Below are 23,017 nucleotides of genomic sequence, written 5' to 3' on the forward strand. Positions count from 1 at the left end.
CACTCTGGCTCCAAGCGGTGCGGGGAGATGGATTCAGAGCCCCACTGCTGGTGTTTGAAGATATACCGGGTTTTCGGGTGTGTGACTTTACTTGGGGTTCCGGTATGCAGGGCTTTGTATTGGAGGTCAGAGATTCCTCCACGCTCTGTTTCTTGTCCCCCTCACTCACACCCTCCACATCCTCTCACTGGCTCTGTCTCCAAGAGCAGGGGCCCAGGAGCTCCAGGCCCTGCCCTGTCTGGCCTCAGGCCCCAGGAATGCTTCCAGGATAATCAGACCCTGCAGAACAACAGGTGCGCACTCTCCCGCCCCTTGCATAGCACTGGGGTAGGAGTAGGTGTCCAGTCCCCAGGCAGCAGGGGCAGGGCCTTGGCCAGCATCTGGGTGCCAGCAGGGCAGGGGCGGAGCCCCAGGGTGGGGCGGGGCGGGGCGGGGGGGGGGGGGAGATGAGGGATTTAAAACACTCCTTGGGGAGGCTTCCAAGCTCCCAGCTCACCACCAGCCTGCCCGTGGTCACCATGTGGTTCCTGGTTCTGTGCCTTGCCCTGTCCCTGGCGGGGACTGGTGAGACAGTGGGGATGATGTGGGAGGGGGAATGGGCCTGACTCTCATGCTCCCTCACCTCCCCACGACCTCTTCTCCTCCCACAGTCCACCCCAGACCCAGGTCCCAGGCTCTTTCCCAGGCCCTTAAAGTCCTACCCCAGCCTGTCCTCGTTGTCACAGTCCTCACTCTTGCCCTAAGTCCCTGCTCCCTCCCAGGAACCCCCAGAACTATCTCCTCTTCTTCACTCAGACCCTGCTCTGAGCCACTTGACCAAGGGGCAGAGCCTGGGCCACCTCTGTCTCCCTCTTTGGGGGGCTCCAACTCTTCCAAGGAGTGCACCCAGTCCCGATCACCCCCTCTCACCTTCTAGTTCTCTATGGCTCTGGCACCTGAGTCTGCAAATCCTTTGGCATCCTGGTGACTTTTCCCACCCAGCTGTCAGCTCTCAACTAGGTCTTCCACTGCCTGGCATCTGCTTCCCTTGAAATCTTCCCAGGACCCCCAAATCCCACCAGACACCTATGCTTCTCCCCACACAGACTTGCTGGCCCCTGACTCCAGGTGGGGCCCCCGTCCTGGTATGAGGATTCTACAAATGTCTCTTCCTTTCCCAAGTCTTACCCCTGAACCCTGATCCAGCATCGCCCCCTCTTCTCCCTGAGGAACAACACCGGAACCCCAAACTACGGATTCCTTTCCTTGTAGAATTTCCTTCCTCCCCAGGATCCAGGCTTCCCTAAGTGAATCCCTCCAGTTTGGCGCTGGTTTTCTGGACTTCCCTCCAGGAACCCAAATACCTTCAGAGCCCAGCTGGCCTGCCCCACTCCCCCACCCGGACTCCAGCACATGACTCTCAAACCCCACATCAAGTGTGTCCTCCCTGCATTCCCACAGCTGCTTGGCCCCAATATGCCTCCATCTTCATTCCTGTCCAGACTACCCCCCCCGCAGAGAACCCCAGATCCTTCCACTACCCTCAGACCCTGAACCTCATCTGCATGACAATCACCCAATCCAGAAGAACTACCATCTGGCTCTGTCTCCCCCTGAGCCCCCTCCCAGTCCTGGCCCCAACCCCAGTTCCAGGGACCCACCCCTCTCACAAAGCCATTCCTGTTCAAGGCCCAAGCCCCCAAGGGATCTTCTCCCTGCCCCAATCAAAGGACCAAAGCCAGACAGACTCCTTAGCCCAGATGCTATTCTTGACCTCTCAGACCTCCTTCCCTGCATCTTCCAGAACCCCCAAAGCCCAACATGACCCTAACTAATCCCTCAGCCTGGGATTCTTGGAACCCCCAAAATCTTTCTACCCAGCTCTTGAGCCACTGTCTCGGAGCACACATTCTCTGTTTCTAGCTTCCTTTTTCCCCTCTCAGAACTCACAATTATCTGCTCCCCAGCCCAAGACCCCAAATCTCCCCCACATTGCCCAATCCCTACACCACATGCTGCTCCAGATGCTGCCTTCTTGTCTCCTGCTTGATCCTTGTGGTTGGCTCTGTTCTCAGCATCCTCTCCCCACCCAGGACCCACCACCAACCCACAACCCCAGGGATGGCTCTAGAATTCCAGAACCTTCCCAAAATCCCTGCCCTCTCCCCAGAACCCTGTCCTGCTCCCCTGCCCCAACATCCCTCCAACCGCATGCACAGCACAGCTGCCTCTCCTAGCCCTGGCCCCCCGGGCCCCACTGACACCCCACCTGCCCTGACCCAGCACCCCCTGCAGGTGCCGCACCCCCTGTTCAGTCCCGGATCATAGGCGGCTGGGATTGTACGAAGAATTCTCAACCGTGGCAGGCAGCTCTGTACCATTACAGCAAGTTCCAGTGTGGGGGGTGTCCTGGTGCACCCAGAGTGGGTGCTCACCGCTGCCCACTGCATAAACGAGTAAGTGGGGGCAGGGCATTGCGGATGACGGGGTATCCACTCTGGCACTGCCCCTGGGTTAGCCTCAGGGGAGGCTGGGGAACTGAGGGAAACAAAGGTGGTCCTCCTCTAGGTCCCATGGAGAGTGGCAGGGACGACCCCAGGGAAGCCCTCCCAGACAGCCTGTGTCTCTCTGTCTCTCCTTACAACTATCTTCCTGTGTCTCCCCGCCCTGTCTCTCTGTGTCTCTCAGCACCTGGTGCTGTCGGTGTCTGACTGTGACTCTTCTCTATCTCCCACTCTCTCCTGTTCTGGTATCTGTGTGTGTCCCTGTGTCTGTCCTCCTCTGGGTCTCTCTGCTGCATGCCTGTCACTGTATGTCGCACTCTTCATCTCTCTGCCCCATCTCTCTCCTTGGGTCTCTGCCCCATTGCTGCTGAACACCCCCCAGGACGGGAGTGCGAGGGACCCCCAGAGAACAGGAAGGGACTATCCGGACATGTGTGTGTATGACAAGGATGCCCTCCAGGGGTACACACGGAGGGCTGTTTCTGCTGGTGCCCTGTTGGGGCTCCGAAGGAAGGAGGAGGAGAAGGGAAGGAGGAAGGTAGGCAGGGGGTGGAGGAAGGGGGAGAAGGTCCAGGGAGGGACGGGACCGACCTTGGGCTGGTGGCCAGGCCACCCGCTGCTGGGAACCAGCCCCACAGCCCCTGCTGCAGCTGAGCCAGTCCCAGGCCCCCCCTCCTCCCGCGTCTCCCCCTCTGCTCTTTCTCTTCCTCACACTGCCTGTAGTCTTCACTCTCTCCCTTTGTGCTCTCTCTTTTCACCCTCCTCGTCTTCCTCTCTGGCTGACCTGTCACGTCCTTCTGTCTCACTTATGGTTTTTTCCTCGTAGCTCTTTTCCTTCTCAACTGTCTCTCTCTCCCCATTTCTCCACGTGTCTGTCTGTCTTCGGGACCCTCCTCCAGCTCCCTGGTCTCTTCTCCCTATCCTGCCTCTCTATCCTCATTCCTTGGGGCCCCCTCTCTCCTCAGCAATTACCAGCTCTGGCTGGGTCGCTACAACCTGTTCGAGCATGAAGACACGGCCCAGTTTGTCCAGATCAGGGAGAGCTTCCCTCACCCTGAATTCAACCTGAGTTTCCTGAAGAACCATACCCGCCTCCCAGAAGAGGACTACAGCCATGACATCATGCTGCTGCGCCTCGCAGAGCCCGCTCAGATTACGGATGCTGTGAGGGTCCTGGACCTGCCCACCCAGGAACCCCAAGTGGGGAGCACCTGCTGTGCCTCTGGCTGGGGCAGCATCGAACCCGATAAGTGTATGCCAGGGCCAGACCCTGCAGCCTTTAGTCCAGACATTTGGCTGTCGGGAGGAGGGGGCTGGGGTCTGGACTCTGGACCTGAAGGAGGACGGGCTGAGGAGTCACCTGGGGTCTGGCCACCGCCCTTTTTCTCTCTGGTCTGTAGTCATATATACAGATGATCTCCAGTGTGTGGACCTCCAACTCCTGTCCAATGATGTATGTGGCAATACCTACACCGGGTCACATGCGTTGAGCCCGACCCTGCGCTGGGGCAGTGATGCAAGAAGGTTCAGACTTAGAGGTTGTGAGGTGCCCACGTTTTACTGTGGTGGAGAAGTCAGGGAGGGCGAGGGGGGGAGGAAATCTTATCGCACGCCACGCCTTTCTGGGGGAGAGGCCGGTTCTCAAGCGGGGCGTAGCTACATAAATGCTGGAACGCACGCATAGTGTCCCACCGGGGGTGTGTGACTGGATCTCCTGGGCAGGACTCGCCCTCAGAGAGCGAGGGGTTCCCAACCTGGAGGGCACCTTCGGGGCATGGCCTGAGAGGGCTAGGTTAGGCACCCAAGGAATGGCCCTAGCTAGGTCCGGACACGGGCGGGCTGAGTGCCGAAAACCCCACGGGAGGGGGCGGTTTGTCACACTGCAGGGGTGGGGGCAGCTCAGGCTTCAGTGGGCGGGAACAGAGCTGCAAAGGGTAGGCCCCAGCTCGAGGGGTGGGCTTTCCTCGGAAGGCAAGGCAGGTTCTTTGGGAGTGGGGCGTCGAAGGGAGGGTCTCATCTCGGCACGTGGCCACGATGAGGGGGGCGGGCCCGCTATCCTGACTGAGGTCACCGGCCAGCATCCTGAGAAGCTCGGGTGCGCCTGCTTAGAGAGTCGCGGAGGTGACTGCGTGGGGCTGCTGCACCGTGTGCTGCGGTCCGCGGTGGACGGCTGTTCGGACTCGCGTCTCTGGCTCTTCTGCTGCGAGGCCCACCGACGATAGCTCACCCGCCGCTCCTTGAAGGCCGTCCCTTGGCTCCACATGCCCAAGTGGTTGAAGTAGTTCAGAGCTCCTGGGGGCCGGGGGGCTAGTGGGCGTGGAACTCCGAGCGCCGCCCTAGGCCCCGCCTCTTCCCACGAGGCCGCCTCCCCTCGCTCGGGCCAGCCCTCTCCTGGTCCCTTGCCCTGCCTCGAGTTCTCCCTGGCCCCGCCTCTTCCTCCCGAGTCCCCCCCCCTCCACCCCCGCCCCCCCCCCCCCGCCCCACAGACCCACAGCATCAAGGCACCAGCGCCCCAGCACAGATAGGTGGTCACCAGGTAGGACACCTGTGGCCTCGGCCTCGGTTATTGGCCCCTTCTGATAATTACGTCTTTTTCGCCCTTCCCTACATTGCCTACTTTCTGAACAGTGCGAGCCTGCTTCAGCCAAATAAGCTAAGACTCCATCTGCTTTGTTTCTGGCAAACTGTGTATCTTTCACACATAACCAGAACCTACCCAGATTGTAAAAGCTTAGTCATATATACAGAATAGCAAGATTCCTGTGGGGTTCAATCACAGAATCCCGGTTTTATTAGAGAGCTGCTCATGACATATCCTTGCCTTCTGGGGCCACAAAAAGAGTCATATGACTCTGGCTGTGCCAATTTCAGTGCCCCACAACCCAGGCCACGGTGACTGGCCCACAGATGGGTACATGAGCAAAGCCAACCAGTCAGGCTCTGCCCTGGGACTTTTTCTAACTGAAGCGGCTAAGGGCTTTTTTCCCCTAGTCTATAGGATTGTGAGCCTGTGCCTGAGCCCTGACCCCAGTTTGAAGCGGGCCAGCAGATCTGATAGATTAAAACTAAGAAGGAACACAGACAAGAGTAGAGGAGAAAGAGTTGAGATGACATTCAAGTCATCCCAGAGACTAACCCATCTTGTGGTTTGGTCAGAAGTAGACATTTGTGGCATAAGCCTTAATGCCCATCCCCACTCACACCTCATCAGTGCATTGCATTGCTCTGGCCACTTATATTGGGTTTTGGGGTACTCGTGGGACCCGATCATACAAGACTTCTGCCAGAACCTTTTGTGTTCTTTTCCTGCCTGACCTGAGGCCCACATTGTTAGCAGTTCTGCCAGTTGTTTGTCTCGTCTGCTCTCAGATCTATTCCCCACCCTCGCCTGTTCTGTATTGCAAGGACTACATTTCTGAGCCTCCTTTGCTCACTAGCTTAGCAGTATGCTTGGCTAATGGGCAGCACCAGCAGAAGACTGGCTCTGGAAGAAGAGGACAAGCCAGGGGCCTTTATTTCCCTCTCACTAATGCCACCACCACCATCACCACCACCTCAGCTGGTGTCTTTAGCAGTAGCCACATTATTTTTTCTGTGACTCTAGCCACCTCTAAGCAATCCTACATGAGTCTATGCCTTCCAGATGGCTCCAGCTTCCGGGCTCTGCTAATACCACCACCTCCCTTTGTTCTGTCTCTATCTTTACTACCCTCTGAAGCATCTAGAATGATTTCTTTTTTAAAAAAATTTTTAAGATTTTATTTATTTATTCATTAGAGACACACAGAGAGAGGGGTGGGGCAGAGACACAGGCAGAGGGAGAAGTAGGCTCCACGCAGGGAGCCCGATGCGGGACTCGATCCCGGGACCCCAGGATCATGTCCTGAGCTGAAGGCAGACGCCCAAACACTGAGTCACCCTGGCATCCCTAGAATGATGTATTTTCTTAACTAGATCCTGACTTACTACTATGTGGAATGAAGCCACATCAATTAGTCAAGAAACAGACAATAATGTCTGATGCTATTACTTGGCTCTTGAATTCAGCCCTGCCTGAAAGCATTCCTACTTTCACCCTTTTCCATTTAGGTGAGACCATAAATTTCTTCACTCAAGCCATTTCAGGTTAGATTTCCTATTATTTATGATCGAAAGACTCCTGACTAATTCAAACCCTTTCCATAAGTTGGCAAGGAGCACAGGATTCAATGCTGCCTGCATACCATACTCTAGAATCACAATCAAACCCTAACACACACACACACACACACACACACACACACACGCAACCAGAATTGAATTTTCACCAAAAATCTAGAGGGACAAGAACTCCCCAATCCTGAAAAGTAATTGGTAAGTCTCAGAGGCAAAGGTGGACAAATTAGAACATAAAAATTCCAAATTTCTACACCTTAAGAAAACCCCTCATAACCTATATGTTATGTTTCTATGCCAGCCATAAACATTGTATGTTCTTAGCCTTGAATAAATGATTTACTTTTAAAAAGAGAATTGTAATACTGTCTTGTGTGTTTTTTAAGTGTCAAGCATATACAGTATCTATAGAGACATAGCTATATGTATGGGTGTATATGTATGTGTTTGTAGATGTTTATAAAGCCATATTGTGTATAGACATAGCTATTTTCTCAGATGTGCAGAAATAAGACTAGAAGAATACACAGGAGCTAAAAGATGTCTTAGTAGCATCAGTTGTCCCCAGGAAGGGGAATGAGTGGGATGGTGGACAGAAATGCTAGAGGGAAACTTGCACTTGTTCACATGTTGAACCATATACATATAGTGTCTGTTCAAATAAAAGTAACTTAAATTTTAAAATCACACAAAGTTACCATTTTAGAGCAAAGGGGAAATGAAATGAACATTCACTATTCTCTCTGTCTTCCCAGCACCTCTAAACACTAGTCCACATTTGGAATATTTTCCCCAACACAGGCATCCACAGTTTCCAGGAAGGAAACCAGCCTCCCATACAGTTAAGACCTCAGCACATGACCAGACTCTACCAATAAAGAGCCATACTACACTTGGAATCCGCCTCCAATAGTAGGCATGGACCCTATTCTGCTAGGTGTGGCCACAGCTACCTCCAGGGTCCCAGGGCACCAGAGAAAGGGGTTCCCCAGTAGAGTCCAGGCCCCAGAGATGGGGGTGCACAGGGCAAGCGGCAGTGTCACACCCAACCAGCCAGTCCTCCAGGGGCTTTTTGGGCATGATCCTGATCACTTGTCCCTGGGAGCCCAATTCTCTGGCCTTCCACAGATTCTGCAAACTCCCCCAACATCCTGTATAAATCTATTTTCTACTTAAACTAGCTTTAATTGGTTTGTTGCTTGTCATGAGAATCCTGACTCCTCTAGGGAGTGTATATCAACGCCGTACAAAGTCTCCCCAAGCTCTTCTGAAGCACTGCTATTCTGCTCTTGGGAATACCCCCAGGGTAATTGTGCTCCAAAACAGTATCATAAATATGGGAGGAAGTTCTGAACTGTTGTTTTTTGCCCACCTTCCATATCCATTCCCACTCTTCTGGCAATAGCAACTTAACTTTGTTCAGAGGAACTCTCTGCCCACCTTTTGTCCTTCTGCTTCTGACAGAAATGACCCCTCCACCTACTCGTAAGAAAAGCATGTGATCTAGACCCAGCCAGTCATAGCATGACATCTTCCTGACCACAGCAACTTTTGTGGAGCAGAGTGAGAAATCCCAGGGAAGTAAATCTGATCCCATCAGAGCTCATCCTGAGATCCTTGCTTGAAGGCTACAGAAGACAACTTACTGTCTTTTCCCCGGGTGTTCACAAAAGAGAACAGAATCTGGGTGCTGCTGATGGGCCCCATTGCCACTGCATGGACATAGCTGGCCTGAGGGCCCAATACAGAGGAAGTTCACAGAGACATGGCAAGAGATAAGTCCCCTAATGACACCCTCTAAGCACCATGATCCAGTAGTACCTGAACCGGGGCTAGATCTTTGCCTCTATTCTTTTCCATAATGTACATCCACCAACCTGAGTTCGGGAGGTATACAAGAAAGAGATATCCAAAATAAGTAAATAAGATTAATACCACACAGTGTTGCAGAAGTATCATGAACTTACTTGAGGTCTGAAATGAAGGTAGGTGCAATTGGCTGGGGAAAAAATCCTTATAATAGCTAACTCTGCTGTAGTGTTTGATACGTGCCAGGCATGATTCTAATCTGTCTATGTGTTGTTTTGTTTTTTAACATTTTCTTTATTTATTTGAGAGAGAAAGTGACAGAGTGAGCAAGAACACAAGTAAGGGGATGATGAGCAGGGAGCCCAATGTGGGGCTGAATCCCAGGATTCTGGGATCACAACACAAGCTCAAGGCAGATGCTTCACCAACTGAGCCACCCAGGCACCCTGTCTTCTACATATTTTAACTTGCTAATTCATCAAACAATGCATGATTAGGGATTACTACCACTACCATTTTAGAAACAAGGAAGCTGAAGCACAAAGAGATTAAAGATTATGCCCAAGATCACCCAGCTGACAAGTGGTTAGGCCAGGACTCACACCCAGGCACCCTAGATCCAGATTCTGGTCAGCCTCCTGTTGCAGTGCTCAAAAGCACCAGAAACACACAGAGACCTACAAGGAAGCAAAAAGTTTCTGAAGGAGTTGGAAATCATTTTTGGGTTGTTTTTTTTTTTTTTAGGATTTGATTTATTTATTCATGAGAGGCACACAGAGAGACAGAGGGAGGCAGAGATACAGGCAGAGGGAGAAGCAGACAACATGCAGGGAGCCTGATATGGGACTCAATCCTGGGACTCCGGGATCACACTCTGAGCCAAAGGCAGATGCTTAACCACTGAGTCACCCAGACATCCTGACTTTTGAATTTTTTTTAATCATCTTGTTAAAAAACACTGTTTTGAAAAATGAGGGAGAGGGACACCTGGTGGCATAGTCAGAGGAATGACTGGCTCCTGGTTTCAGCTCAGGTCAGAATCTCCAGGTCCTGAAATCAAGCCCATCTCAGGCAACAGGCTCAGCACAAAGTCAGCTTGGGACTCTCTCTCCCTCTTCCTCTACCCTGCCCCCCTTCACTTGTGTGCTCTCTCTCTCTCTCTCTCTCAAATAAATAAATAAATAAATATTTTTTAAAAGTTAGGAAAAGTGGGTGCCCAGGTGGCTTAGTCAGTGAAGATCTGCCTTCAGCTCAGGTCATGATTCCAGGGTTCTGGGATCCGGTCCTGCATTGGGTTTCTTGCTCAGTGGGGAGTCTGCTTTGCCCTCTACCCCTCCACCCTGCTCCTTCTCTATCTCTTTCTCTTATGAATCAGTTGAAAAAAAAACTTTAAAAAAATAAATATAAAGTATAAAAATATAACAATTCAAGGCAAGAACATATAAACTGATGGGTGCATCCATGGTATCTATTTTGGCATCCCAAAAATATTTGGGACCAAATATTTTTTTTGTTTTTTTAAAAAATATATTTATTTATTTATTCATGAGAGATACATAAAGAGAGGCAGAGACATAGGCAGAGGGAGAATCAGGCTCCCTGAGGGGAGTCCAATGCAGGACTCCATCTCAGGACCCCGGGATCACGAACTGACCAAAGGCAGATGCTCAACCACTGAGCCACCCAGGTTCACTTGTTTTCATTTGACAGGGGAGCAGGTTGAGGCTGGAGAGAGGTGGCCACTATGTCAAGGTGACCCTGGGTACTAGGAAAACTCCAGACCATGTTCAGCTACCACCCATGGAGAATTTAAGTGTAACCTGATGCCTCTACTCTGGACAAGTTGAAGGTGGATTTTCATTATGCCCCACATGACCCTCACTTCTGCAGGCTCCTTGAAGCTACCCCCTGCTGTCAGCCTCCCCTGAGGCTCCTTCTGTGCTCTCTTCTCCCTGCCTCCCTCCTGCCTGCTGCACTCAGCCAGGGCCTCCACCCTCCTCCAGCTGGTACTGGCTGGGTGCAGCCTCGATGCCCAGCTGTTCAGCTCACACCCTCCGTCCGTCTTTGGCGAACAACAACCCCACCCACCCTTGCTTTCTTAAGCCCCCTGTCCACCACATCCGCATTCCCCTGACCTTGCCAGGGCCCTTGGCCAGTTCCTGACCCTGGTAGGCAGAATATGTGCATTTGGTCTGGCTGTGCAAATTCCTGCCCCAGGGTGGGTGTCTGTGTGTCTTGCTGTGACCTTCAGGGGTCATAACCCCCATTGCCCAGATCATGGTCTTATGACCTTGGAATATCCCTGCTTAGGTAGCCTTATGCATGGTGCTCTGGGTGTGTGTGTGTGTGTTTGCGTGTGGTGGGCTTTCAAAGCCCTGTGTGTCCAACTCCAGTCCACATGTGGGAACCAGGTCCCCTGTGTGAAATTTAGGTGTGAGCTTTGAGGTCCAAATCAGTGTCTGTGTGTCTGCGTGTGCACGCGCATACTCATGCTTGAACTCTCCAGATTCATACATACCTGTGAAGGTCTGTGCTGTGATGATTTCTGAAGCTGCTAACCCATGGAGATGCAGGTGAATTTCAGCTTAAATTGCTCTCCACATCAGTTCCTAAGTTTGGAACACTGGCTGTGCCTCTAGGTTTGCCCATGACCTTGTGTGGCCACATGCGCATTTGGCTGAGATGTTCTGACTCTAGAGCCAAGACTGTGTGTCATACATACCGAGTGCCCACATCCACTTGATGGTCTGTGACAGCTTGGTGACCTTGAATGGCTGGTTCCAAGTGGCCATCTTCCTGGTCCCGGTCTCCACTTCTCACCTCAGGGGACTTCCTGGCTTCTGAACCTTTCCCAACTATGTGCTCTCCCAGAATCCCGTAGTACACAGGAAAGGGCCAAGGGCAGGGGGACAGTCCTGGAGCAAAGCAGCAGCACTTGTAAAGGCCAACAGAAGGCAGGGCTAAAAAATTCAAGGACAGGGATGTCTTCAGAGGTTGGAGGAAAGCACAAATGAAAAATACATCGTATGGGCAGAGTGCACGCAAAGGTGTGGGACCCAGGGAAAAGCCTCTGTCCGCAGGGATCCTCCTCTGCCCTTCTCCCAGCGGTCCAGGACGACACTGACAAGATCCTGGGAGGCGAAGAGTGTGAGCCCCACTTGGCAAGTGGCCCTATTTGAGCGTGGACGGTTTCAACTGCGGTGCTTCCCTCATCTCTGAGCACTGGGTGCTGTCTGCAGCCCACTGCCAAACCCGGTATGAAGGCAGGGCTCAAAGTCCTCAGGGGCACCAAGGGTCTAGAGATCAGAGAATCTCGGATTGTGAGGAGGAAAGAGCCGGAACCTAGGGGCTGAGTTCCAGGTGGCCGCACCTCCTTGGTCCCGAGAGGCCAGAGGCGACCACTACTACTGGCTTCAGCGCCCCGGGCAGGGGCGGAATGGCATCTCCAGATTCCCAAAGGGTGGGGGACCCCAGCATGCCCACTCTTTGATCTCTGTGCCTCCTCCTCGCTCCACCTGCGATAATCATCACCTGCCCGCACAGCTTCATGAGAGCGCGCCTGGGCGAGCACAATCTGCGCAAGCGCGATGGTCCCGAGCAGTTGAGGACCTTGGCTCGCATCATCCCACACCCGCTCTATGAAGCACACAGCCATCGCCACGACGTCATGTTGCTACGTCTAACCCGGCCCGCGCGCCTCTCCCGGCAAGTGCGCCCCGTGGCGCTGCCCACGCGTTGCCCCCAACCGGCCGAGGCCTGCGTGGTGTCCGGCTGGGGGCTGGTGTCTGATCACAAGCCTGGGACCAAAGGGAGCACAGACTCACAAGGTGCGTGACAGGAGGGGCTGGGTGTCAGGCCTCCAGGGACCCTAGCCGTCCAGGGCTCTTGGGCGAGGCAGGCAAGGGCCTGAAAATACAGATTCACTCAAGTCCACTGTCCTCCCCAGTGAGTCTCCCAGATACCCTGCATTGTGCCAACATCAGTGTTATCCCGGCTGCCTCTTGTAACAAGGACTACCCAGGGCGCCTGGTGGCCTCTATGCTGTGTGCAGGAGCAGAGGGTGGAGGCACCGAGTCCTGTGAGGTCAGAGCCACGGGGTAGGGGAAATGGTTTAGGAGTTGGGATGGGGTAAGGTTGTGCTTGCTTTGGGCCACAGAAGATGTAGACATAGGTTTGGGGATGGAGAAGAAAGAGCGGTTAGAATGGGGCCAGGGGGAGGCTGAAGATGAGGTTGAGTTGGGTTTGGGGTGGATGATGTGCTGTTCCGTTTGCAACATCCTGAGCTTGAGTTAGGGATAGGAATGGGCTTGGTTTGATTTTTTTTTTTTTTAAGATTTATTTGTTTTCAGGAGAGAGAGAGCAGAAGGTGAGGAGGGGGCAGAGAGAGAGAGGGAGAGAGAGAGAATGTCAAGCAGACTCTCTGCTGAGAGCATGGAGCCTGGAGCCTGGAGCATGATGTGGGGCTCCATCCCAGGACCCCAAGCCAAAGTCAAGATCTGACGCTAATCAACTGTGCCACCCCGCGCCCTGGTTTGATTTTTTTTTTTAATTTCATTTATTCATGAGAGACAGAGAGAGAGGCAGAGACACACGCAGAGGGAGAAGCAGACTCCGTGCAGGGAGCCTGATGTGGGACTGGATCCTGGGTCTCCGGGATCACGCCCTGGGCTGAAGGCGGCACTAAACCGCCGAGCCACCTAGGCTGCCCAAACCCTCAACCCCCTGGTTTGATTTTAAATGGAAAATATGTTGGGTGAAATTGGGGACAGGGTACATTTTGTCTAGGATGTGACAGACATGATGACTGGGATTGGTTGTGTTGCCAGTGAGGATAGGCGTAGGTCTGGTTTGACTCTGAATGGGGAAGATGTAGGGGCTGGCCTGGGTCGGGGTTACACGGGGAGGACTGAACATGGGTGGGCCGAGTTGTATTGATTGTGTTGGCACGGGGTTGGGTTGGATTGGTGTGCCTTACATTGGGTTATATTGAGTTGGGGTGGGGTGGGATGGCATGCAGTGGGGTGGGGTGGGGTGGGATTGGAGTTTGACCGAGATGGTCAATGGTGATTAGGATAAGGATGGGGACACTGGATCCAGAAGTTTCCCATTCAAACTCTCCCTTCTCCACACAGGGTGACTCCGGGGGACCCCTGGTCTGTAGGGGAGTCCTGCAGGGCATTGTGTCCTGGGGTGACGTCCCCTGTGACACTACCACCAAGCCTGGGGTCTATACCAAAGTCTGCAGCTACTTGGAGTGGATCAAGGAATCCATGAAGAGGAACTAACTATTTGGGCCTGACACTGTGTCTCTGGCTGAGCACAAGCTCCCACAGCTGGCCAACAACCCCATCCTGACCTGGGACAGAAGGGACAGAATCAAGCCATCCCTCAAGACCTCATTTGTCCAAGGCCCACATGTTAGGGCTTGTCCCGTCTTAGGCCAGAGCCGGTGCTCAAGGTCACCTGTTGAAACACTGAGATAACAAGAGTGCTGATGCAAGTTTCTCTGTAGGAGTTTCTGTGACTTTCTCCTGGCGATGAAGGGAAGTGGGAACCAGACACTGGGAGCGGACCCAGAGCCTCTGTACCTTGTTCCTTTTCACCCACTGCCCCGATGCCTCGGTGAAGAGAAGTGGCTTGAAGGAGGGCTCCCTCCATTCACATATGCATAGGATCAGCTGTGTAACCTTTAGGAAAAGACCCAATGCCCCTCAGCTCTGATTTCCCCATCATAAAACACAGCTCATCAAATTGCTTACCTCACGGGGTTGTAAGGGATCAAATGAGGAAGTTCACATGAACTGATTCAAATAGTGCCTGGCCCTGGGCAAATATATCTCTGGACCCCAGTGAAAGGACCCAGCACACTCTAGATGATCAAGAATGACTTCATTTTCTTCGATATTTAGCTGTAGGCTTCCTGGTGGCCAGGCAAAAGGGCCAGTGCTCTCCTCCCCTTAGACACACAGCAGAGGCTGGGTTACCCTGTGGCCTACTTTAATTTTACAGAAGAGCCAAGGGAATGTGCCTTTGAATTTAACATTGAGGCTGCAGATTTCTGGTTCCCGATTCTCCACAGAGATCACCCCAAAAGGTGATTTTCAAGGTCGCTGAGTGTTGAACTACATCAACCTGGCTCCTGTGACCTAAATATTTTGAATCAGTCTCTGTGGAGGGGACGCTCTTGACCATAGAAGGCAGACAGTCTGGTATTCGTGGAACTTTGGAGGATATAACCTTGAGCATCCAGATCTGGGGAGCATGGAGTGGGGGGCAGGGCGTAATGGGATTCCAACATTGCCTGGGGGCAAAAAGAACTCTGGATTTTGAAATGTGAGGGAACTTATTCAGGGAGACCACTGAAACGTCATCGTTCTGGATCTGGGGGCACTAGGATTGTGGTGGTAGGTACCCTAAGAAATTATCTGGAGAGAAACAACAGGAAGGGACCTAGATCCTGAGTCAGGCAGTGCAAGAACCAGGGTGTTCTGAGAGCTGAGCCTTACATTTCAGAGGCGGCAGAAGCTGGGAATCTACACTCTGGCTCCAAGCGGTGCGGGGAGTTGGATTCAGAGCCCCACTGCTGGTGTTTGAAGATATACCGGGTTTTCGGGTGTGTGACTTTACTTGGGGTTCCGGTATGCAGGGCTTTGTATTGGAGGTCAGAGATTCCTCCACGCTCTGTTTCTTGTCCCCCTCACACCCTCCACATCCTCTCACTGGCTCTGTCTCCAAGAGCAGGGGCCCAGGAGCTCCAGGCCCTGCCCTGTCTGGCCTCAGGCCCCAGGAATGCTTCCAGGATAATCAGACCCTGCAGAACAACAGGTGCGCACTCTCCCGCCCCTTGCATAGCACTGGGGTAGGAGTAGGTGTCCAGTCCCCAGGCAGCAGGGGCAGGGCCTTGGCCAGCATCTGGGTGCCAGCAGGGCAGGGGCGGAGCCCCAGGGTGGGGCGGGGCGGGGCGGGGCGGGGGGGGGGGGGGAGATGAGGGATTTAAAACACTCCTTGGGGAGGCTTCCAAGCTCCCAGCTCACCACCAGCCTGCCCGTGGTCACCATGTGGTTCCTGGTTCTGTGCCTTGCCCTGTCCCTGGCGGGGACTGGTGAGACAGTGGGGATGATGTGGGAGGGGGAATGGGCCTGACTCTCATGCTCCCTCACCTCCCCACGACCTCTTCTCCTCCCACAGTCCACCCCAGACCCAGGTCCCAGGCTCTTTCCCAGGCCCTTAAAGTCCTACCCCAGCCTGTCCTCGTTGTCACAGTCCTCACTCTTGCCCTAAGTCCCTGCTCCCTCCCAGGAACCCCCAGAACTATCTCCTCTTCCTCACTCAGACCCTGCTCTGAGCCACTTGACCAAAGGGGCAGAGCCTGGGCCACCTCTGTCTCCCTCTTTGGGGGGCTCCAACTCTTCCAAGGAGTGCACCCAGTCCCGATCACCCCCTCTCACCTTCTAGTTCTCTATGGCTCTGGCACCTGAGTCTGCAAATCCTTTGGCACCCTGGTGACTTTTCCCACCCAGCTGTCAGCTCTCAACTAGGTCTTCCACTGCCTGGCATCTGCTTCCCTTGAAATCTTCCCAGGACCCCCAAATCCCACCAGACACCTATGCTTCTCCCCACACAGACTTGCTGGCCCCTGACTCCAGGTGGGGCCCCCGTCCTGGTATGAGGATTCTACAAATGTCTCTTCCTTTCCCAAGTCTTACCCCTGAACCCTGATCCAGCATCGCCCCCTCTTCTCCCTGAGGAACAACACCGGAACCCCAAACTACGGATTCCTTTCCTTGTAGAATTTCCTTCCTCCCCAGGATCCAGGCTTCCCTAAGTGAATCCCTCCAGTTTGGCGCTGGTTTTCTGGACTTCCCTCCAGGAACCCAAATACCTTCAGAGCCCAGCTGGCCTGCCCCACTCCCCCACCCGGACTCCAGCACATGACTCTCAAACCCCACATCAAGTGTGTCCTCCCTGCATTCCCACAGCTGCTTGGCCCCAATATGCCTCCATCTTCATTCCTGTCCAGACTACCCCCCCGCAGAGAACCCCAGATCCTTCCACTACCCTCAGACCCTGAACCTCATCTGCATGACAATCACCCAATCCAGAAGAACTACCATCTGGCTCTGTCTCCCCCTGAGCCCCCTCCCAGTCCTGGCCCTAACCCCAGTTCCAGGGACCCACCCCTCTCACAAAGCCATTCCTGTTCAAGGCCCAAGCCCCCAAGGGATCTTCTCCCTGCCCCAATCAAAGGACCAAAGCCAGACAGACTCCTTAGCCCAGATGCTATTCTTGACCTCTCAGACCTCCTTCCCTGCATCTTCCAGAACCCCCAAAGCCCAACATGACCCTAACTAATCCCTCAGCCTGGGATTCTTGGAACCCCCAAAATCTTTCTACCCAGATCTTGAGCCACTGTCTCGGAGCACACATTCTCTGTTTCTAGCTTCCTTTTCCCCTCTCAGAACTCACAATTATCTGCTCCCCAGCCCAAGACCCCAAATCTCCCCCACATTGCCCAATCCCTACACCACATGCTGCTCCAGATGCTGCCTTCTTGTCTCCTGCTTGATCCTTGTGGTTGGCTCTGTTCTCAGCATCCTCTCCCCACCCAGGACCCACCACCAACCCACAACCCCAGGGATGGCTCTAGAATTCCAGAACCTTCCCCAAATCCCTGCCCTCTCCCCAGAACCCTGTCCTGCTCCCCTGCCCCAACATCCCTCCAACCGCATGCACAGCACAGCTGCCTCTCCTAGCCCTGGCCTCCCGGGCCCCACTGCCACCCCACCTGCCCTGACCCAGCACCCCCTGCAGGTGCCGCACCCCCTGTTCAGTCCCGGATCATAGGCGGCTGGGATTGTACGAAGAATTCTTAACCGTGGCAGGCAGCTCTGTACCATTACAGCAAGTTCCAGTGTGGGGGTGTCCTGGTGCACCCAGAGTGGGTGCTCACCGCTGCCCACTGCATAAACAGTAAGTGGGGGCAGGGCATTGCGGACGATGGGGTATCCACTCTCGCACTGCCCCTGGGTTAGCCTCAGGGGAGGCTGGGGAACTGAGGGAAACAAAGGTGGTCCTCCTCTAGGTCCCATGGAGAGTGGCAGGGACGACCCCAGGGAAGCCCTCCCAGACAGCCTGTGTCTCTCTGTCTCTCCTTACAACTATCTTCCTGTGTCTCCCCGCCCTGTCTCTCTGTGTCTCTCAGCACCTGGTGCTGTCGGTGTCTGACTGTGACTTATCTCTATCTCCCACTCTCTCCTGTTCTGGTATCTGTGTGTGTCCCTGTGTCTGTCCTCCTCTGGGTCCCTCTGCTGCATCCCTGTCACTGTATGTCGCACTCTTCATCTCTCTGCCCCATCTCTCTCCTTGGGTCTCTGCCCCATTGCTGCTGAACACCCCCCAGGACGGGAGTGAGAGGGACCCCCAGAGAACAGGAAGGGACTATCCGGACATGTGTGTGTATGACAAGGATGCCCTCCAGGGGTACACACAGAGGGCTGTTTCTGCTGGTGCCCTATTGGGGCTCCGAAGGAAGGAGGAAGAGAAGGGAAGGAGGAAGGTAGGCAGGGGGTGGAGGAAGGGGGAGAAGGTCCAGGGAGGGACGGGACCGACCTTGGGCTGGTGGCCAGGCCACCCGCTGCTGGGAACCAGCCCCACAGCCCCTGCTGCAGCTGAGCCAGTCCCAGGCCCCCCCTCCTCCCGCGTCTCCCCCTCTGCTCTTTCTCTTCCTCACACTGCCTGTAGTCTTCACTCTCTCCCTTTGTGCTCTCTCTTTTCACCCTCCTCGTCTTCCTCTCTGGCTGACCTGTCACGTCCTTCTGTCTCACTTATGGTTTTTCCTCGTAGCTCTTTTCCTTCTCAACTGTCTCTCTCTCCCCATTTCTCCACGTGTCTGTCTGTCTTCGGGACCCTCCTCCAGCTCCCTGGTCTCTTCTCCCTATCCTGCCTCTCTATCCTCATTCCTTGGGGCCCCCTCTCTCCTCAGCAATTACCAGCTCTGGCTGGGTCGCTACAACCTGTTCGAGCATGAAGACACGGCCCAGCTTGTCCAGATCAGGGAGAGCTTCCCTCACCCTGAATTCAACCTGAGTTTCCTGAAGAACCATACCCGCCTCCCAGAAGAGGACTACAGCCATGACCTCATGCTGCTGCGCCTCGCAGAGCCCACTCAGATTACGGATGCTGTGAGGGTCCTGGACCTGCCCACCCAGGAACCCCAAGTGGGGAGCACCTGCTGTGCCTCTGGCTGGGGCTGCATCGAACCCGATAAGTGTATGCCAGGGCCAGACCCTGCAGCCTTTAGTCCAGACATTTGGCTGTCGGGAGGAGGGGGCTGGGGTCTGGACTCTGGACCTGAGGGAGGACGGGCTGAGGAGTCACCTGGGGTCTGGCCACCGCCCTTTTTCTCTCTGGTCTGTAGTCATATATCCAGATGATCTCCAGTGTGTGGACCTCCAACTCCTGTCCAATGATGTATGTGGCAATACCTACACCGGGTCACATGCGTTGAGCCCGACCTTGCGCTGGGGCAGTGATGCAAGAAGGTTCAGACTTAGAGGTGTGAGGTGCCCACGTTTTACTGTGGTGGAGAAGTCAGGGAGGGCGAGGGGGGAGGAAATCTTATCCCAGGCCACGCCTTTCTAGGGGAGAGGCCGGTTCTCAAGCGGGGCGTAGCTACATTAAATGCTGGAACGCACGCATAGTGTCCCACCGGGGGTGTGACTGGATCTCCTGGGGCAGGACTCGCCCTCAGAGAGCGAGGGGTTCCCAACCTGGAGGGCACCTTCGGGGCGTGGCCTGAGAGGGCTAGGTTAGGCACCCAAGGAATGGCCCTAGCTAGGTCCGGACACCGGGCAGGCTGAGTGCCGAAACCCCACGGGAGGGGGCGGTGTCACACTGCAGGGGTGGGGGCAGCTCAGGCTTCAGTGGGCGGGAACAGAGCTGCAAAGGGTAGGCCCCAGCTCGAGGGGTGGGCTTTCCTCGGAAGGCAAGGCAGGTTCTTTGGGAGTGGGGCGTCGAAGGGAGGTCTCATCTCGGCACGTGGCCACGATGAGGGGGCGGGCCCGCTATCCTGACTGAGGTCACCGGCAGCATCCTGAGAAGCTCGGGTGCGCCTGCTTAGAGAGTCGCGGAGGTGACTGCGTGGGGCTGCTGCACCGTGTGCTTGCGGTCCGCGGTGGACGGCTGTTCGGACTCGCGTCTCTGGCTCTTCTGCTGCGAGGCCCACCGACGATAGCTCACCCGCCGCTCCTTGAAGGCCGTCCCTTGGCTCCACATGCCCAAGTGGTTGAAGTAGTTCAGAGCTCCTGGGGGCCGGGGGCTAGTGGGCGTGGAACTCCGAGCACCGCCCTAGGCCCCGCCTCTTCCCACGAGGCCGCCTCCCCTCGCTCGGGCCAGCCCTCTCCTGGTCCCTTGCCCTGCCTCGAGTTCTCCCTGGCCCCGCCTCTTCCTCCCGAGTCCCCCCCCCCCCACAGACCCACAGCATCAAGGCACCAGCGCCCCAGCACAGATAGGTGGTCACCAGGTAGGACACCTGTGGCCTCGGCCTCGGTTATTGGCCCCTTCTGATAATTACGTCTTTTTCGCCCTTCCCTACATTGCCTACTTTCTGAACAGTGCGAGCCTGCTTCAGCCAAATAAGCTAAGACTCCATCTGCTTTGTTTCTGGCAAACTGTGTATCTTTCACACATAACCAGAAACCTACCCAGATTGTAAAAGCTTAGTCATATATACAGAATAGCAAGATTCCTGTGGGGTTCAATCACAGTATCCCGGTAGAGAGCTGCTCATGACATATCCTTGCCTTCTGGGGCCACAAAAAGAGTCATATGACTCTGGCTGTGCCAATTTCAGTGCCCCACAACCCAGGCCACGGTGACTGGCCCAAAGATGGGTACATGAGCAAAGCCAACCAGTCAGGCTCTGCCCTGGGACTTTTTCTAACTGAAGCGGCTAAGGGCTTTTTTCCCCTAGTCTATAGGATTGTGAGCCTGTGCCTGAGCCCTGGACCCAGTTTGAAGCGGGCAGCAGATCTGATAGATTAAAACTAAGAAAGGAACACAGACAAGAGTAGAGGAGAAAGAGTTGAGATGACATTCAAGTCATCCCAGAGACTAACCCATCTTGTGGTTTGGTCAGAAGTAGACATTTGTGGCATAAGCCTTAATGCCCATCCCCACTCGCACCTCATCAGTGCATTGCATTGCTCTGGCCACTATATTGGGTTTGGGGTACTCGTGGGACCCGATCATACAAGACTTCTGCCAGAACCTTTTGTGTTCTTTTTCCTGCCTGACCTGAGGCCCACATTGTTAGCAGTTCTGCCAGTTGTTTGTCCGTCTGCTCTCAGATCCATTCCCCACCCTCGCCTGTTCTGTATTGCAAGGACTACATTTCTGAGCCTCCTTTGCTCACTAGCTTAGCAGTATGCTTGGCTAATGGGCAGCACCAGCAGAAGACTGGCTCTGGAAGAAGAGGACAAGCCAGGGCCTTTATTTCCCTCTCACTAATGCCACCACCACCACCACCACCACCTCAGCTGGTGTCTTTAGCAGTAGCCACATTTTTTTTTTCTGTGACTCTAGCCACCTCTAAGCAAATCCTACATGAGTCTATGCCTTCCAGATGGCTCCAGCTTCCGGGCTCTGCTAATACCACCACCTCCCTTTGTTCTGTCTCTATCTTTACTACCCTCTGAAGCATCTAGAATGATTTCTTTTTTAAAAAAATTTTTAAGATTTTATTTATTTATTCATTAGAGACACACAGAGAGAGGGGTGGGGCAGAGACACAGGCAGAGGGAGAAGTAGGCTCCACGCAGGGAGCCCGATGCGGGACTCGATCCCGGGACCCCAGGATCATGTCCTGAGCTGAAGGCAGACGCCCAAACACTGAGTCACCCTGGCATCCCTAGAATGATGTATTTTCTTAACTAGATCCTGACTTACTACTATGTGGAATGAAGCCACATCAATTAGTCAAGAAACAGACAATAATGTCTGATGCTATTACTTGGCTCTTGAATTCAGCCCTGCCTGAAAGCATTCCTACTTTCACCCTTTTCCATTTAGGTGAGACCATAAATTTCTTCACTCAAGCCATTTCAGGTTAGATTTCCTATTATTTATGATCTAAAGACTCCTGACTAATTCAAACCCTTTCCATAAGTTGGCAAGGAGCACAGGATTCAATGCTGCCTGCATACCATACTCTAGAATCACAATCAAACCCTAACACACACACACACACACACACACACACGCAACCAGAATTGAATTTTCACCAAAAATCTAGAGGGACAAGAACTCCCCAATCCTGAAAAGTAATTGGTAAAGTCTCAGAGGCAAAGGTGGACAAATTAGAACATAAAAATTCCAAATTTCTACACCTTAAGAAAACCCCTCATAACCTATATGTTATGTTTCTATGCCAGCCATAAACATTGTATGTTCTTAGCCTTGAATAAATGATTTACTTTTAAAAAGAGAATTGTAATACTGTCTTGTGTGTTTTTTAAGTGTCAAGCATATACAGTATCTATAGAGACATAGCTATATGTATGGGTGTATATGTATGTGTTTGTAGATGTTTATAAAGCCATATTGTGTATAGACATAGCTATTTTCTCAGATGTGCAGAAAATAAGACTAGAAGAATACACAGGAGCTAAAAGATGTCTTAGTAGCATCAGTTGTCCCCAGGAAGGGGAATGAGTGGGATGGTGGACAGAAATGCTAGAGGGAAACTTGCACTTGTTCACATGTTGAACCATATACATATAGTGTCTGTTCAAATAAAAGTAACTTAAATTTTAAAATCACACAAAGTTACCATTTTAGAGCAAAGGGGAAATGAAATGAACATTCACTATTCTCTCTGTCTTCCCAGCACCTCTAAACACTAGTCCACATTTGGAATATTTTCCCCAACACAGGCATCCACAGTTTCCAGGAAGGAAACCAGCCTCCCATACAGTTAAGACCTCAGCACATGACCAGACTCTACCAATAAAGAGCCATACTACACTTGGAATCCGCCTCCAATAGTAGGCATGGACCCTATTCTGCTAGGTGTGGCCACAGCTACCTCCAGGGTCCCAGGGCACCAGAGAAAGGGGTTCCCCAGTAGAGTCCAGGCCCCAGAGATGGGGGTGCACAGGGCAAGCGGCAGTGTCACACCCAACCAGCCAGTCCTCCAGGGGCTTTTTGGGCATGATCCTGATCACTTGTCCCTGGGAGCCCAATTCTCTGGCCTTCCACAGATTCTGCAAACTCCCCCAACATCCTGTATAAATCTATTTTCTACTTAAACTAGCTTTAATTGGTTTGTTGCTTGTCATGAGAATCCTGACTCCTCTAGGGAGTGTATATCAACGCCGTACAAAGTCTCCCCAAGCTCTTCTGAAGCACTGCTATTCTGCTCTTGGGAATACCCCCAGGGTAATTGTGCTCCAAAACAGTATCATAAATATGGGAGGAAGTTCTGAACTGTTGTTTTTTGCCCACCTTCCATATCCATTCCCACTCTTCTGGCAATAGCAACTTAACTTTGTTCAGAGGAACTCTCTGCCCAC

The 23,017-nt window shown here is 53.4% G+C and overlaps 1 protein-coding gene across 1 annotated transcript; it reads left to right on the top strand.

The window, feature by feature from the left end:
* Window positions 1–518: 518 nt before the first annotated feature.
* Window positions 519–21,933, top strand: LOC480822 (kallikrein-15). Its single transcript, XM_038528055.1, is given in 9 exon segments — window positions 519–564; window positions 2,275–2,378; window positions 2,380–2,435; window positions 3,449–3,735; window positions 12,394–12,530; window positions 13,580–14,851; window positions 14,961–15,272; window positions 17,259–17,417; window positions 18,430–21,933. Coding segments are annotated over 6 exon segments (783 nt in total). The 3' UTR covers window positions 13,733–14,851; window positions 14,961–15,272; window positions 17,259–17,417; window positions 18,430–21,933.
* The last annotated feature ends 1,084 nt before the right edge of the window (window positions 21,934–23,017 follow it).

The sequence above is a fragment of the Canis lupus genome, chromosome 1 (genome assembly GCF_011100685.1).
Source record: "Canis lupus familiaris isolate Mischka breed German Shepherd chromosome 1, alternate assembly UU_Cfam_GSD_1.0, whole genome shotgun sequence".
Lineage (NCBI taxonomy): Eukaryota > Metazoa > Chordata > Mammalia > Carnivora > Canidae > Canis > Canis lupus.